The sequence below is a fragment of the Diorhabda sublineata genome, chromosome 5 (assembly GCF_026230105.1).
Source record: "Diorhabda sublineata isolate icDioSubl1.1 chromosome 5, icDioSubl1.1, whole genome shotgun sequence".
Lineage (NCBI taxonomy): Eukaryota > Metazoa > Arthropoda > Insecta > Coleoptera > Chrysomelidae > Diorhabda > Diorhabda sublineata.
Window position 1 is genome coordinate 33,302,357 of NC_079478.1, and position 18,604 is coordinate 33,320,960.

General features: G+C 31.4%; 1 protein-coding gene across 9 annotated transcripts in view; it reads right to left on the bottom strand.

Annotated features, from left to right (window-relative positions):
* Positions 1-18,604, bottom strand: part of LOC130444136 (uncharacterized) — a 57,717-nt gene that overhangs the window by 3,008 nt on the left and 36,105 nt on the right. For 6 of the 9 annotated variants that reach the window (XM_056779169.1, XM_056779165.1, XM_056779164.1 and 3 more), the window contains 16 exons: positions 18,222-18,302; positions 18,089-18,166; positions 17,080-17,133; positions 16,265-16,309; positions 15,993-16,211; positions 15,728-15,937; positions 11,677-11,739; positions 11,282-11,377; positions 9,246-9,329; positions 7,763-7,903; positions 7,486-7,620; positions 4,384-5,121; positions 3,334-3,534; positions 1,687-1,844; positions 1,329-1,572; positions 11-417 (listed from right to left, as the gene is read on the bottom strand). In XM_056779169.1, coding sequence (XP_056635147.1) covers positions 11-417; positions 1,329-1,572; positions 1,687-1,844; positions 3,334-3,534; positions 4,384-5,121; positions 7,486-7,620; positions 7,763-7,903; positions 9,246-9,329; positions 11,282-11,377; positions 11,677-11,739; positions 15,728-15,937; positions 15,993-16,211; positions 16,265-16,309; positions 17,080-17,133; positions 18,089-18,166; positions 18,222-18,302 — 2,954 coding nt within the window. The remainder of the gene's footprint in view (positions 1-10; positions 418-1,328; positions 1,573-1,686; positions 1,845-3,333; positions 3,535-4,383; positions 5,122-7,485; positions 7,621-7,762; positions 7,904-9,245; positions 9,330-11,281; positions 11,378-11,676; positions 11,740-15,727; positions 15,938-15,992; positions 16,212-16,264; positions 16,310-17,079; positions 17,134-18,088; positions 18,167-18,221; positions 18,303-18,604) is intronic. The other 3 variants (XM_056779167.1, XM_056779171.1, XM_056779170.1) reach the window with 3 other exon arrangements.

Sequence of the window (18,604 nt, forward strand, 5' to 3'; positions counted from 1 at the left end):
TTTCACATACTTATTTTGTTGCTTTAGCATATCAATGGTCTTACAATAATCTTTCTCTTTGGCCATGGTGTAATCGTTAATTTTTTTCTGTTCGTTTAACCACAAACGAAAATATTCCACCACAGTCTTACTTTCTAAATATATATCGTCACGATTTTTTTTAACTTCCCTCAATTCAGTTTCAAGGGATTTAACAGTATTCTCATTATACCTTTGCTGATCATCATACGATGACTGTAACGATCTCAATTCGCGCAGTAAATCTTGATTTTTTCTATGAAGTGCATCTTTTTCTCTCTGTACCATTTGAAGTTCCACTAAGTATTGCTCGACCTGCGTTTTTAGGAGTTCACTTTTTTCTTCGAGATTAGTTACTGTAGATTGCATCTGTGTACTATGTGAATGCAATTTTTGGTTCTGGAAATCAATTCAATCAAATAATTAATACTCCAATAAATATTCAATTTTATTATAATATGAAGTGGTAAACCGATATTTGAACATCGATATTTCCAATAAGCAGCAAATATTCTATAGTTGATCATTAAAAAAAATCGACTTAAAGATTGTGGCGATTGTGGTGAAAAATAGAGATAAAGGTCCTAAAAACCTATAGCTCATTGGATTTGGAATCACCTCTAGAAAAAAATTTTTAAAGGATTTGGGTACATGTACAAAAATCCAATTGTTATAAACAAATGAAGATGGAAAAAAATGGTATTTGATTTTTCGTTAATTACTCAAAAAATATCAATATTTAAGCAATTTTGAAATAAGCTCGTTAAATAGGTGGAAATATCCGATTAAAAAGTCCTAGCTCCCCTACATACTTCATACTGCGATAAATGTTCATAAAAGTTATTTTTTTGCATTTTGCTATATATAGATGGTTATGTAATTTTTTTTGCTTCAGAAAGAAAATAAAGCATTGTTTATAATTTATTTATAACAAATTGTTAAACTTAATTCAAAATAATTTAGTAATTAATGAAAAGATTTTCACTCCAAACTATTTAAAAGTGTAAATTATCATTTTTATAAGTTGCTTAAATATTAATATTTTTCGAGTTATTATAGAAAAACTAAATACCGTTTTTTTTTCATCTTATATTGTTTATAAAAATTGCAAGTTTTCACCAGCACCAAAACATTTATTACAGGTGATTCTGATTCCAATGAGCTATCGCTTATATTGTTATGTTATCTCTATTTTACAGGTTTTTGAACTTGTTGTCTAGACTATCAACTGAATTACAAAAACTTTGTTTATTGGTACTTGCATCAGAAAAGTTATTTAAAAAACATAAAAATTGGGTAAAAATAATTACCTCCATATTTATAGCACAATGTTGTTTCAATAATCTATTTAACTGTTCTTTTAAAGCATTAATTTCTTCTTGGGCACACGCCAACTGCACACATTTCGTACCATTGAGTTGTTGAGAATTTCGCTCTAACTCAGTTAATTGCAATGTTTTCAGTTCCAATTCTCTCCGTAGAGACGTTAACTCTTTTTCGAATTGTTTTGATCGTTCTGAAAATCGACTTTCCTCCAAGTGTGCTTGTCTTAATCTAAAATCGATAATAGAATATGTATACTTTGATTGATTTTTAAAAAAATTATATTTTTTGAAAAGGGAATTTGAGAACATCATGTACATCAATAACATATACAGCAACTTTTACCTGTCCATCAATTTTTGTTTGAGCTCACTATATTCTTTATCTTTTTCCAATTGGGTCTTTGATATTTCTACAACTTGGAATTCTTTTTCCATAAGTTCCGATTCCATTTGCTTGTTCTTCCTTTGAGTATCGAAGAGTCTACTCTTTAAATCTGTTACCTAAAAAAATAGGTAGAAATATAATTTCCTAATGGAAAGCTTTCTGAATGTTCTTGATTTTAGGTCTCTTCTGATTTAAAATTAGTTTTTTTTTGATAATTTTTAAAAGAAAAGAGAGACCTAAAATCAAGAACATTTAGATGCATTAATATATATATATATATATATATATATATATATATTTTCTATTGGAAATGGAGAGCGTTATCTCCAACAAAAACACGAGACCTATAAGAACTATTAATTGTGTCCCCTCTATTCAGTTTCTGAAGACTGTCTCAGAAACTAGTAGGACTTTTATTCCTCACCATTTAATAAATTTTACTGCTTCAGTTTGGGTAAACCTTCCTCTTCTATCCAATATACTTCCAAGTGCCATGCTCTGATTCAAAAGATAAAGTAGTTCTTTTATTACTATCCCTTTTATAATTTTAAGAGCTTCCGTTTGAGTAAACCTTTTTGCTCTATCTTATATACTCTCAGGTCTCATACCCTGAGATTATGTGGTGCCTTGTATTCAGCAAGTATGTGGATGGATATTTCCTTTTTAACCCATATGGTTTGTAGCTGCCTCTTTCCACCAAGTTGAGTTTTTTGAGATGTCTATTCAGGTGTTAAAACTTTTAGCAAAAACTTGTCCTAGCTAATTGCAGTATTCGATCCTATCTTGTCAGCCCTTCTCTCAACCCTAGACTGTTGTCGCACTATTTCTAAATTTTTCCCTATTTCTTTCAAAATTGTATCAGTGCTGATTCCACAAAAGGGTTCTGGGCCCTCGAAATTTTTTTAGGCGCCTTCCTTTGATACATTATTAGCTTTCATATTTTTTTTTCTCCAATGTGCGTTATTACTCACGATGAATACAAAAAGTCCACTATACTAAGTAAGTATAGATACAGAGTGGATGCTAATTCAAAACGACTCCTTAAACAATCTACAAGGTGAAACGTGATAATAGTCCCAAAAAAACAAGGTGGGAACATGATAATACACTTAGTTCCAATCCTGTCAAAAGTTCTAGAATGATTAATACTTGAAAGAATAAAGTCAGAGCTCAATACTTGAGAATGGATACCTTTTCATTACCCAATAATTGTTGCCAAACAAGAAATTAGTTTATAAAATGCTATTAACTTCAATTCAAACATTTCATCAATGTAATATTGAAATTAACGCCATAGAAGTGTCACAGTATGAGTATGAGCTTCTACAACATCTGGTGTTTGAACTATAAAATTTCTATCAAAAATATTCAAACGAAAAAATCTGTATGATACAAATCTTGTAATCTAAGAGAAGTAGAAGTCAACAACAAATCAAAAATTGAAGAATATAGAACCTGCTAAAATCCTTTTTAAACCATTCTAAAAACATAAAAAAAGATATTATGTCCAAACTCTACCAAAACAACATCCGTTTAAAACAAATTGACTTAAAGAATCTTTGTGAGCACCATATTTAATTGTTAAAATGAATTAACGTTACTTACTGCTCTTTTGAGGTTCTCAATTACCCTTTGATAAAAATCCATTTCACAGCGGCAATCTATGCAAGAAGTCACTTCCTCTTCTTCCCCAACTGAAACTTTTTCATCATTGAATTGTTCAATGTACCTTTTACATTCTTCCCTATTGCATTTACTTTCGAATGGTATTTCTTTTTTTGTTAAGTTTTTGTTAAGATCCGTTAACTGGAATGGAAAAAAATGTGTAAAAAATATAAAAAGTAAAAAATTTCTCAATTACTTGAGCCTTAGTAGTATAGGTTATAGGTAAATTGATTTCCTTCAATTATTGAAGAAGATAACCAAGTTATCATCTTTAGAGGTAAATTGAATATATCCTAGTCTCTGAAGAAGGTAGTATAGGTTATAGGTAAATTATTTTTCTTCAATTATTGAAGACGATAACCAAGTTATCATTTTCAGAGGTAAATTGCGTATACCCCAATCTTTGAATAAGGTAGTATAGGTTATAGGTTGATCGTTTTCCTTCAATTATTGAAGGCCATAACCAAGTTATCGTTTTCAGAGGTTAATTGAGTGTACCCCTAGTCTCTGATGAAGGTAGTACAAGTTACAGGTAAACCGTTTTCCTTCTAACTTTTAAGAAGATAACCAAGTTATCTAAAGACACGTCTGATAGTGAAATAGTGAGTGTTGAAGTAGCATAAACAGTGTGTTTAGTATCCAACGATTACATAGATTCCAATTTAGTTTTTTTTACTGTGGCAATGGGGATGCTCAAGGTGTATAGCTGATCTATTAATCCTTTTCCTTCTATAAAGTTCAGAAATCGGCTAGACTGATACCATCTAAATTATACTGTATGTAATGATTTTCATGGAAGACTTTCCATATAAGCATTCTATTGTTGTAAAAGTTGAAAGATATGACGGATAGTTTCAATTTAAGAGCCATTTTGATCTGTAACTAAGTGTAAAATGTAATTTTGATGATTTGAATGAAATGGAATATGCTAAACTTTATGGAATGTTTTACTATTAGACAATTTTTTTTATTTAATATCTAATTATTTACCGTCTTCCTCAAATCACTAATAATTTTTCTGTATCTAACTATCTCTGCATGGCATCTGGTGGCATCCCTCTTTTTGATAACCGTTATTTGTTCTTGAAGTTCTTTGAGATCTCTTAGATATTTGTCACGTTCTTCTTCTGTATTTACTAACTTATCTTTAAGTTCCTCGATAACGCACTTCAAATAATGCTGTTTATTTTTTTGTCTATCTTTTATATCCTTCAATTCTCTTTGGCAACATTTTAGAGATCTATGTTGATTATTGTACGCCATTTGGATCTTGCACAGTTCTGATGTCTTTTTTTCCAATAAGACCTTAAGATCGGTTAGTTTTTCTTTGCAGATTTCAATCTGATTTTGACAAATGCCTGTAACTTCTTTTGCGTGCAAATTATCGCATTGATAATGTTGAACGGCTTCTTGGAACTCACACAAGGTTTCTGTAAGGCAAGATATAGTTCTCTGTAGTTCTTTATTTTGTCCTAGGGAGCAAGTTAAATTTTCTTTAATGTTTTGAACCGTCCGATGGTGCTTCTTTCCATCCATTTCCTTTTCACAAATTAATTTCTCCAATTCGTTTATCCTAGCTTCGTTTATTTGATTCATTTGGCTTTCGAGAAGTACTTTTTCTTCGGCTATTGTCAGTTGCTTGGTTAACTTCTCATTCAGATCTTGTATATTCGTGTAGGCCGACATCAATTTATTAGATTCCTCTTGAGCCGAACCATGGGAAAGAGTCTGTAACAAAAAAATGAGTATATTTAGCCGAACGCTAGATAAGTTTGGGGTGAGTAGAAGGGACCAACTAACCCTCCTCTACATATGCCAATTGGATACACTGGTTGCTATAACCAGTTTAATAACAAAATATTTTTAAAAGCAACTTGTAAATTCTAATTGGTCAAAATTTTGTTTTTTGATATATTATATTTTTGCTTTGGTACCTTTGTTTTCTAAAGGCAAATTTTGGAAGAAAACTCAAAAATAATAAAGAATATTTTTTAAAACGAAACAAGTCAAAAAATTTGGAACATTTTTATTTGCAAATATATTAACAACTTGTTATTTGTACCAATTCAGACGTTGTACCTGAAAATAAACAAATACAATGAAGTGATCAATTTGTTGATAAAAAAAATCTTAATGGAAACTACCAAAGGCAGTTTATAGGATTACAATGTATAAATATTATTCCTTGATTATTAAGAGGAGCAAGAATTTGATTTGAAATAAAATGGTAGTGACTTAGAAGTTTTGCAAAACTGTCCAAATATTAGAAAATATTTAGCAAAACATATATAAATATAAAATTTTTAATCAACTCAGATACAATCTGCGAGTACTGAACACATTGTTTACATAACCACTACACCAACATTCACAATTACCCTATCTAATTAGCGTTTCGATAACCAAGTAATCGTCTTCAGAGACTGAAGATACTTACTTTTACTTTTAGTCTCTGAAGACGATAACTTGGTTATCGAAACGCTCATTAGATAGTGTAATTGTGAGTGTTGGTGTAATGGTAGTATAAACAGTGTGTTCAGTATGAATATCACCTACTCCAACTTAACAATGTACCAGTAATTCAATAGAACTTAGCGATAAATTATAATCAAACTAAATTCCACTTTATCAGAGTGTAGTAATCAAGTTGGAATTTCTGGTGACATTCATACTGAACACACTGTTTACACTACCACTACACCAACACTCTGAAAACAATGTTCAGTAAGAGTTTAGTAGGAATGTGAGTGAAACTTTACGTTTACTTTTGAAAATCAACAAGTGGAGCATTGTAATTCTGAAAAAGGTAAGCAAAAGATGAAAAGAAATGGTTATCGTTGCTTTAAAGTAAAAAAAGACACAATAAACGAAAGGTTTCAAAATAATTTGGGCAATAATTTTTTTAATGGAATTATTTCTTCACGTTGCGCGAAAAAGTAACCTCCCATATCAACAGATTTATCTCCAAATGATTTTTTTGGAGGGTGGTTAGTTGAAATAATATGCCATTCGGCATGTTACGTTTTTCTTCAAACATTTTGAACATTCTAACATTTGAGTTTTTGAAGAAATTGATTTGTTATCGAGCTCTCACTCCATTAGAATAATTCAATAAAACTCCAGATTCGTTGATTAATCCTCATCTATCTATCTATACTCTAAAAGTGTAAATTTAGTTTTCAATTTCCGGTGATATTATTCTTTATATTCATTGGTAAGTTCTTCTTATATCTTTTTAATTTTGAATATTGAATCCTATGAATTTAAACTTTTTAGAAGAATTTATACAACTTAAAGCCACCACAATTAATTCTGCCGTTCTTAAAAGGAGAAAACAACTACTTTCCTGGCTGATGCCCCGACGAATATTGAATTACATTTCCTCTGAATGAAGAGCGTGATGTCAATCGACCTTTTTGTCAATATTAACATCCCCAATGGCTCACAATTCCAAGAAGAGGTTGTAACTATTGACTAGTTTCGACGTTATGACGTCTCATAAGAGCAGTTTAACAACCCTCTTTTGGGGTTGAGACCCGAACTGAAGATAACTTCAAATTTGGTACATGTAGTTAAACATATCACAGCGACCATTAAGTGGCGCCATCCATTTGCCAGCAATGGTCCTTATTTTCGAGGTTTTTCCTGTCCTTTCCTTGTCACATAGCTTTTTCAAGCTTAACTTAATCTTTTATTGTCCTTCCATTCTGTGACGTTAGTTATTCGTTTTTTGTCCTTATTTAGCGATTAAGCCGGCCGGTGACATGACAACAGCAACTGTTTCCTCCATTTTCAAGGGGATGAAACTTTATTTCACTAATAAGTAAACTTGTCAACTCGTCCCACCACTTACTGTTCAATTATCACGCGACACCAAACTACCAACCACTAAAGTCGCCGATATATGGCAAACATGTCGGTAGAAAAGTATTTCCAGAAAGGTCCTCAATTGTTTAAATATTCAATTTCAAAAAATTCAAGTTATAACTTGAAAATTCACATTAATTACACCTTAACGTTAACTCAATTCGTGGACATACTGTATATAGTTACTATGAATAATGCACTTCTGTATCTTTGCCACACACTCACCAATAATCCTTGTAAATGTTCAAGTTGTTCTGCCATCATGATCATTTCCTGCTTAAAGTACTGAATCACTTCTTCAAAGTTTTTCTTTTGTGTTAATAATTTTTTTAAATGACACTTGCACTGTTTCAATTCATCCTAAAATGAATATTTATTCAAAATAATGTTATTTTACAATAAACTAATAAAAATTATATTCCCTGTCAAATATTTTTTATTATATAAGATATAAAAGCGTTTGGAAGCATGCATTAGCGTAGAGACACTTAATTAATTGTACCTCGGAATTTTTTAATAAACTATGATACTTAAATAGTTGATTTTCTAAGCTCTCAACATCTTGCAGACTGCTACAATGTTCTAATTCTACGTTAAAATTTAATTCTTGCAGTTTTTCATAATTTTCTTCAATTAGATAAAGCTGAAATACAGATAATAAATAATTTCTCACAATATAAATATTTAGTTGTTAGGCAATGTATAAAATTGTTAATATTTCAATTTCTGTAAGGTTGAGAAAAAAATATTTTTAAATCGTTTTACTGAAGGTATAATTGTAAGTATACACTATGTTTTTTAGATAAAAAGTATCAAGGAAACAAATCGGGAGATCCGATTAGTCACTCTATTGTGCCTCATATTCATCTACCATAGTCTCGAGACGATAAATCAGGAGATCCAGTTGGTCACTCTATAGTGTCCTATCTTCCAATCTATCATAGTCTCTAGACGACAAATCTGGAGATCCGGTTGATTACTCTATTGTGCCCCATCTTCCAGTCCATCATCGAATCAAAACGATAAATCAGGAAATCCGGTTGCTCACTCTATCGGGTCACATCTTCCAATAAACCACCATAGTTTCAATGCGACAAATCGGGAGATCTTGATGGTCACTCTATTGTGTTCCATCTTCTAATCCATCATATTCTTAACGCGATAATCGGAAGATACATTTGGTCACTTTATTGTGCCCCATCTTCCAACCCATCATAGTCTCGAGACGACAAATCGGGAGATCCGGTTGGTCAATCTACTGTGCCCCACCTTCTAATCCATTTATCTTAGAAAACTCATTAAAGTAATTTTGAACAGTAAAACAAAAGTGCGGTTTGCACCATCTTGCTAAGACCGAAAGTCATTCAAATTTCCTTCCGAAAAATGGCATCAAAATTCTACGTACAAAACACCATGACAATATTGTGAATTTTTTTCAGAAAATAGGAAAAATTGAGTATTGAGCAGTCATTAAATATTTGTTTTTGGAAAGGCAATGCGCCTACGAAAAACTGCAACAAACAACAATATCATATAAAAAGTTTACCAAATGGTACTGGACGACTACCGTCGGATTAAGGTTAGAGAATCTATCAGGATAATAAAACAATGCCATACACTGACTGAGACATCTTCAAAAGGGGAAAATAACAACAGGAGAGTATTATGCATCATTTCTTGATAAGGTAAAGGGAGGAATTGCGAAAAAGGGACCGCATTTGAAGAAAAAAAAATGCTTTTCTATCAGAAGCACGCACCTTCAACCCTTTAGTAACCATCATGTCTACAATTCACAAATTGTACCCATCGTATTCGCCAGATTAAGCCTCCAGCGACCTATTCCTGTATAAAATTCATTATAACACATAATTTTCAATACGACACGGATTTTTAATCCAATAAAATTGAGTTACTTTTTAATAAAGTGACAATTTGACAAGAAAACGTTATAGTTGATAAACAATTTTTGGAAACATTCATTTTACCTGTTGATTCAGTTGTTCCTTTTCGTTTTCGCTCTCTGATATTATTTGAAGAAACATAACCAGAAGTTTTTCTTGACAATTAACCTAAAAAGTATTAATTTTAAGAAATTGTCGATCTGGAAACAAGGTTTTACTTACATGCGTTATTACTTTGGGAATCAACAAACATGCGAAACGTAATCAAAAAACGAAATCACTTATTATTAAAAAAAATAATACCTATATATTTTACAAAGAAAAAGGTAAGTACACATAATACTGAAAAATTTACAATGCATTCATTAAAATATCTTGATTACAATTATTTATTATACTTAAAATAATAACTTTCATTTATATCAGAAATTAATATTAATCAAAATTTCTATATGAAAGTTTTCGAGGAAAAAGTTTCAGTTAAAATATTTTCATTTATCTATTACTTCTGGTTATAACGTTTAAAGGCCATACTTTTTATTGCATCTTAAAAAATTCACAGATTCCCGGATATTTTTTGGATAATTTTGAGCCCTTATCAAAAACAATTTAGAAAAACAAAAAGGTCAAAAATTACCAGAAATTGCCTCAATAACACTGGTTTCCTATATTTTTATATTGTCTTAGGCCTGGCGTGAGACTCCATCTAATTCTTTAGCCATCCGTTCAGTTCGTTATTGATATAGCAACTGATGAGGATTCTGGTCCTAAGTATGGAGTCGTTGCCCCTTTTTTGGTTAGGTTGACTGCATCCTCATTGCCTGGTGTACTCTGGTAGCGGTTACTTTGTTTTTTTACTTGAAAAATGCTGAGTGATTTTTCTAGCGGTATGGAGAGCTTGCATTTTGGTCCGCAAATACCCAATCTAGCCACGTGCGTTAATTTCAGATCATCTGTTTACACAGTGAGATACATTTTATGTTTGCGGAAGATGTTTATTGACCCAGACTTTGATTTCCACTTAGAATGGGATAACTATGACCATCATCTTGTGTATTTGGACCATTGGTTTGTCACGGCTTTCTAGCTTTATTAGCTCTAGAATCCTTAGGTGGGCTATCAGATTTCCCGGCTTCAGTCTTACTGTCTTGATTAGCCTGCTGGCGTCGCTAATTTTCTCTTTTTCAGTATAAGGTGGAGAGGAGGTGAGATCAACAGTGTCTCTAATATAGGCAGCCTTTGAATCTTGTTAAGTTTTTTCTGAGCTACTATCTTAGGTTTAAGTACCCAAGCTTGCAACAAGTCCATATAGTCGCAGTGGCTTAAATGGAACCTGTTTGGTTTTATTGGGGCTAATCAATGTCCCAGTTGTTAATTGTGTTTACGGCCGTTTGTATCATGGAAGAGATTATGCCATCATGTTTAACCCTTATTACTGCTACTATCAGATTATCTTTGTAGCCTAGAACTGTGAATCTAGCCCTGCTAAGTCTAGTGAGACTTTTGTTCGCTTCCAATAACCTCAGTTAGGGTTGTGGACAGCCCTTAACTGTAGTACTAGTGAAAGTTCATTTCTGCCGTTACTAAAAGCTGTTGTAGCATGGGATAAAATACAGAGTGAGCTGGTTATCAGGAGACTTAAGGTGATAGCTTGATTAAAAAAATGGACTTTTAAGGATATAATATTTTTAAATGCTATCTGTTAAATTAAATGAAATATATAATTTACTTTAGTTTCTTTTTTCACTCATAGTTTTTGATTTTATTAATGAAAATGCAAGAGCAGTTGTATGTAGATAGTAAAATAACTTCTACTGAACCATGCATACTTAACTTTTCACAGGAAAGTTGATTAGTTTATTCTCAATCAACTTTACCGATACTCTTCTTAGATAAAAATCAACTTTCCCTGATTATCTACTTTTCAGGTGACATATACACAAATATCTGCTTACTTTAGACTGTTAATTTGTCATAACGACGAAATACTAGATGTTAATGGATAAAACTTAAAAATAATCAAACACGTCAAGTCAAATGTCATGCACTGGTTTTGGATTATCGTTCGTAGGTTTCGATTCAGAAAATCCAAACCATCTAGAAGTCCATCCAACACTCACACTATCATTGTATTTTTGTTTGACACTGTCTAGTTCATTTTTTGTCGTTACTAAGACTTCCTGTAAGTGACTGATTGTTGTGCGTTGATTTTCGATCTAAGCAAAAAAAAAATAAATTAAAACTTAAATAATGTAATTTATAGATTGAATAATTTTTAAATAAAAGTTATAACTGGCTACTATTGCAAAGATTTTTCATTTAAATGCTCATAAATCTAAATAGTTTTTACAATGTGAGGATACTTTTGTCTCTATAAAAACACTGATATTTTCTATTATAGGTGATCTAAAAATAATTTGAATTGTTTAAATAAAAAATCTTTCATTTATACCGATACATTAATTAAATGGATGAATTATTATTCTCCATTTATTTTTTTTTTCTGATAACTTACCTCTAATTTGTACTTCTCTTCAGTATCTTCCAGTACACTGATAGTATTTGTATACAAGTCAACCTATTCGATAAAAAAATGATCGATTGGAATCAATGATTACACAAAAATAAGATTATAATACATATACAGTGTGTCTACTTAAGTTAGTAACATCTAAAGGTTGTTTAAAGCTTGAATAGAAACTACTTGATGTTATAATTTTTCAGTTGTATAAGAGGTGTTTGGAAAAATATGAATTATTCTGAAAAATAAAGTACCTTTGATAATTATAATGACGAAAATTCGATAAAAGATTATAAACTAATTTTAATTTCAATCAAATTTAGGAACACATAGAAATTCTAATTATGGGTGGAAATTATAAAACATAAGGAAGCAGCTGAATTATTCAAAACCAAGACATCAAGGAATTCTGCAAAAATTTGTAGTATAACGAAATTTAAAAAACTGTTGCAAGTGAAGTGAGGAAGTTACGATATACATTACAAATCTATCTCACAATTAGTCTCGTGCCATACAATAATCCTTTCATTGGACTCAAATTCCTTAAGAGTATTACAACAGCCCCTTTCTTCAAGGTCAGCGCGTGGGATGGTAAACCAGTCACCTCAAGGCTGTTCAAAAATTCAGTAGGGAATTGTAGACTTCGCTTTCAGTACCTGTTATTAATATATTCACACTCATGTGTAAATTGTAAATAAGCCTGGAAGGAGATCTAAAATCTTATTGATTTCATCGCAGTGCTCATTCTTAGGCAATATCCAAGTCTGATATCAGGGTAGAAGGTAAGCCCACTAACTAATCTTCAGTAGTAGGGTATTGACCATTGCTAATATTCCGCAGGAAGTTTTTAAAACTTTGAAGTTTTAATTGAGTTCTGTACTATAGCACCTCTAGATGCATGAGGTACAACTGGCAACACTTGCCGGAACTAATGGTACATTGATATCCCATTATATGTTTTAATAGGCGTGTAATTTTTATTAGTTGTATGGTATTGATTGAAGGCAGTAACTAATCAGAATGTAGGCCTAGTATTTTTGAGAATGTTGGATCAGAAAAATTTAAAGGTGAAATTGAATGAATTCTCCTCAGACTCAACCAATTCACTCATATTATATATCAAATGAAAGGGCTTGATTTATTGAGTGCTCTTAGACCCAAAAGAACAACTTACCCCAATTAGAACTCGAGATATAAAAGAAGAAATCTATAAAAATATCAGAAATGAACAGGAAAAGTGTCATGTTTGAGTAGGAATGACTTGGAATGCTTGATGATAAATCTAGGCATAAATACCGTACAGTCAAAAAAAAATTTTTTTAATATATAGTTAATCAGAAAATATTTACTATTTCGTGTAAATATAATTGTAATATTTCATTTAATCATTTTCTGCTTCTTTCTAGTTTAATTTTAATTGTTTCTCATTCAAATTACATGATTTAACAATAAATTCCATTTCGATGTATACACATTTTAGATTTACTTTGTTCCGTACATTTGCCCCTAACTGTAAATCCAATAAAAATATTTTTAAATAACATTTAAATTAAAAAAAAAAGGGTAGTACTTCAAATATGGGTTTTTATTATTAAACATCGCATTTTCAAAAATACATTGTGCCAAAGCTAAGGGAAGTAAAAAAATATAAGTAGTGGTTTACTATGTGAATTATTGGATGTCTTATCTAGCCTTATCTAGAATAATAAGAAATAGATTAGGCAAATACTAGGCTGAACAATTCGGTGAGTACCAGGAAGGTTTCAAAAAGGGAATTTTCTAAAGACAATTCAGTACATCAGCTGGGGATTAAACCTAAAGCTCCTCTTTGTGGTTATCAAGCAAACGTATGATTTAATAAGTAGGAAACATTTGTTTGAGGCGTTAGCAACACTCAGAATACCTAAGAAAATACTACATTTTGTAAAAACGACTGTGAATTACACCGATAATGAAGTAGTTATCTATTGGAAAATTTTGAAACAAAAAGAGGTTTGAAGCAAAGAGACCCACTATCAACAGTGCTTTTCAACCTTTGACCAGAAATGATCCTAAGAAGTAGTGGCATCCGAGCCCTGAGGATGATTTACAACATTAAAACGCAAATCCTTGCCTACACAGATGATTTGGTACTTAGTGTTTCTATTCTTTGAAAAGAAAGCCAAAGAACAGGGACTACACCTCAATAAACAAAAGACCATTTCTATGGACACAGAAAGAAATTTGAATAACTTCAATCAATGAAAAATCACGACAGACAAGAACCGATAAAGTCCAGAAGTTCAAATACCTGGGAGTGACGGTTAAAGGTTAAACCAGGAAAATCGACAAAAGACTAGCGAGAGGAAACAAAACATTTGGAGCCCTAGGAGGACTATCAAGATAGGAAGTTATTTCAAGAGCTGCCAAGTTAGGCAATTACAAGACAGTTACACAACCAACAAATTTCCAATTTCTGTTAATATTCTTCTAAGACTGTTACTTTTGGCAATTATTAGTTCCATTTCCTTTTCTTCTTGGCATTTAATACCTAGTAATACACCCAAATACATGAAATTTTCTAGTTCCTCAAATTCTATTAACGTCCCATCATGTTTATGTACTTTGAAATCTGGGAGAGAAAAATACTAAGAGAGAAGATCAAAACATGAAATTTACACACTTTCCATTGAGTCACCGATCAACGAGTTTACAAAGACTAGACGGTTACAATGGCTAAGTCACTTAGAAGAAAGACAGACTTTTGAAACGAGTTACACGAAAGATACCCGAGGACAAGAGGAAAAGAGACCAAATATATGGAGATGGGAAGGGATCTGAATAGCTGCAACCATTTGAAAGTGACGACTGAGCAAAACAAGGAGTATACATTTGATAGAGTCCAGAAGTTCGAATACCTGGGAGTGACAGTGAAAAACGAAAGAGGTGAAAACGTTTGGAGCCCTAGGAGGTTAATTAAGATCAAAAGAGCCGCCGAGTTACGCGTTTACAAGTTATACAACCAACTGTAACTCTATGGCAGTGAGTGTTGGATAATGAACAAAAAAGAAGAAAACAAAATAAATATATGGGAGAAAAAGGTACAAAGAAGGATTTTCGGAGGAGAGCGTGAGCAAGAGAAGAAAAACGAACACCGAGATCAAAGTACTGTATGGTTAAGCTGAGATGGGATATGTGGTCAGAACAAAAATACTCCCTTGGATGGGGCATTTAGTCATAATGGACGAAGACATTTGGGTGAAAAGATCCTTGTTAAGGAGAGAAGGAGTGAAAAGAAAAAGGATAGAAGGATGTAGATAAGATTTAGAAAGAATAGGAATAGAGAACTGGCGTGAAGCAGCCATGAACAAAAATAGATGGAGGAAGAAGTAGAGCGACTCCCCTCCTTGTGCCTATAAGGCCTGTTGAGCTGTTTATATACATATAAGAGGGAAAGACGTAGACAAAAAAGCGGTAGAGGGAAGTAGTAGAAGAAGACATTAGAGAGAAAAACATCCAGAGCTGGAGAGAAAAAGCAAGGGTCCGAAAGAAGTGGAGAGAAATGACAAAGATATGCATTTTAAAGGGTCTGCATATGAGCCTATATTTAAACAACCAACAGTGCAGTATTGCAGTGAATGTTGGACCATTAACAAAATAAAGAAAACAAAGTAAACATATGGGAGAGAAGGACTAAGAAGAAGCGAAAAGGAAAAGAGGGCGATAACGGAAAAAACGGATAAAAGCATTTAGAGAAAAACAAGAAAGAATAGGAATAGAGAACTGACATGAAGCAGCCATGGACAAAAATAGATGGATCTTGTGTCTATAATGCCTGTTTTATGCACAACTGCGTTCATTTTTAATTGTTTCTCATTCAAATAACATTTTCTAAAAATAGGAAAAATATTACAATAAATTATTTCATTCCGATAAAAAAGGATAATACTTCAAATATGGGTTTTTATTATTGAATATTGCCATTTTTTAAAATACATTATGCGAAAGCTGAGGTAAGCAAAAAAATGTGAGCAATTAATTTGCCATATTGTGAAAATATACTTACAGCTATTTGTAAATTACTTGCTCTTCTTTCGGCATCTTTAGTCGTTGTCTCCAATTCATTCAATTTATTTTTTAATTGTTGAATACATAAACAATGTTTTTGATTCTCATTCCTCAATTCCGCTTCTTTATTTCTCATATTATCGACCTCCTTTTCAATACAATTTAGTGCTTCTTTTTGAGTTTTTATTATATCTTCTTTATTTTTCACCTACAGAAAAAAAATAGATTAATCAAAAATAAATTTTATAAACGTAATTTCTTACGGTGTTATCTAATTCGTCCACTTTATATTCACACCGAAGTAATTTATCTTTTAATGAAATGATTTGATTTTCCAAACATTGAACTTCATTACAGCTCTTTTCACCCCTTTCTTTATCTGTCAACCACTCTTCTTCCCTTTTCTGATAGTTTTGTAACTCTTGTTGCAGCATCTTTAGCGTTTCAGCTTGGAATTTGATAAGTTCATCTCTTTCAATCAACTGAAATGATTTTAGTGTTAAAAATCTAAGACATTCGTTTTATTTTTGTTTACCTTTTCTATTTGTTCGTCGTTTGTTTCGCTAACGTCCGTTTGAACCTAAAAATGAAATAGTTATAAATGGATTGATACTGAACATTCCAGGAGTCTTAAAATAGATCATCGAATCTAAATGTATTTATAGAAATGCATAGGAAGGAACACGAATATCGGTTGGCTTTTGGTATTAGACTTGAAAGAATGCGGAAAATGTATGTCTCGGTCATTGAAGGTTTCCAATAGAATAAATTAACATTTTTTTATTTTAAGTGGTATTCGGATTCAGTTGATGACTATACAACTGATGCTCAGATAGAGTGAACAATATTAAATTGGACGCCATCAAATTTTTAACAAATTGAAATTTATAGATGAAAAAAAAATGTAAACACCTTATAAAGAAGTTTAGCAATGATATATTTAATAAATAAAAACAAAAATTAGCTTAAACTCATATATAACAACATATAAAAAGAATCAATAGTAAAAATACCAACTCTGGATTTTATTCGAGGATGGTCCTGACCCAACAAAGAAAACAAAACATAATCTCATTTTAGCTCCATAAAAAAGACATTAATTGCAGATATCATCACTTCATTCTCGGAAAAGCTTTGACCACCGAGCCATTTTTTTAAGTCCGAGAACAGAAAATAATCCATGGAGGCTAAATCTGTCGAATAGGGTACATGAGGTAATTTTTGTCTCAAAGCTAAATTCAGCCTTATCAGTTACATATATACATTTAAAAAAACTCTGTTTTTCAAAAATATATATCCCCTATTTTAATAAATTTGATGGGAGTGATTAGAAGGAAAAATGATTCTTACCTCAGTATTACCACAAAATCCTACACGTAGGCTATGTCTGCATAACTTACACAACTGGAAAAAAATATAACATTGTTAGAGGTGCGTTGTATTCATGAGTATTTTTGGTATCGAGCCCGCTAAATTGGGTATTAAAGATTTAGTTTCCCTATTATTTGGGTAGCACCAAAATATAAGAGTACTTCAAACATAACCTCAAACTTAGCCAAAAACATTATTTTTTAGTACAAAATATCGAACACTAGCAGATCCAGATGTGGTGGGTCAATTTTGATCGTGGATTCAAATTCTACACAAAAAATTACTTCACAGTGAACAGAAGTGAATTACAACAATCAATAAAGAACTTTATGTCCTTACAGGTATCTTCAAACACTGTTTGAAAACATCAAGAGTATATAATACAACATTGAATACGATGACATAGAAATTTTAGACAAATGATGAATTAATAGTATATATTGTATCTTATGGTTCTTAATACTATATATGGAAAAGTTATCAACAAAGAACTACAAGACAGATTCAGCTAATAGTCTTCATAAAAAGATTAAAGTAAGAATCAACCAGACAATAATGGGGCTAAGTGGAACTCACAAAAAAGCCCACCAATCCAATTATCTTCTCAAAGAAGCTAGAATAAGTTACAAGAATATTTAAATATGAAGTGAAGACTTACTTTCAAGCATAATATTCCAGAAAGAAAAGAAACATTTAACATAAACTTCGGAGCTATCAGGAAAAAGGGATTGTACATAAAATGAAGAGACCTTCACTGGGGGAGAAAAACTAGAAGTTTGACCCTCAAAATCCTGCAGAGGATTCCCTCTTGATATTCAGATTACTTCTTATGCCAATAAAATAAATTTGGGTGAGAAAAGAGTCTAAATACTACCACAAACACCAGGAAGTAAATGAAAACCTCAAAGATCTACCAATAAAAAAAAGAAATTAAGAAAGAAAATACTGATAATGAAAATAAATAAGCGTTGTTATGTGTTCTACTTACTTTCAATTTTCCTTTTATATCCTGTATGTACAGTTCTAAGTCTCTTATTTTTTCTTCCAAAATTGCAGTTTGTTGACTCTGAAAATATTTTTAATTTACTAAATGGATAAATGCGTGTATTATTCATTATTACTTCCAAATTCATCTGTGGACAAGGTTTCTGTTCCAATGTTTTAAGTCTATTTATTAATATGTTTATTTCTTCTTTATTTATCTAAAAAATAAGGAAACTATAGATGAAGAGGAAATTGAAATAAAAATACCGAAAATATATGGAATATAGAAGTTGAAAGAAGGAAAATGGAAATAAACATCAATAAAACGAAATTTATAATAATGATTACAACAAATAAAATGATTTTACACCATAAACAAAAAGATAATGCAGCAAAATAATTATGTAATATAACCTCAAAATAAAAATATACAAAAGAGAATAGGATGATTAAGCAAAAGCACAAAACTAAAATTGAAGTAATCGAATTCAAAACAAAAATAGCGAGAAAAACAGATTGT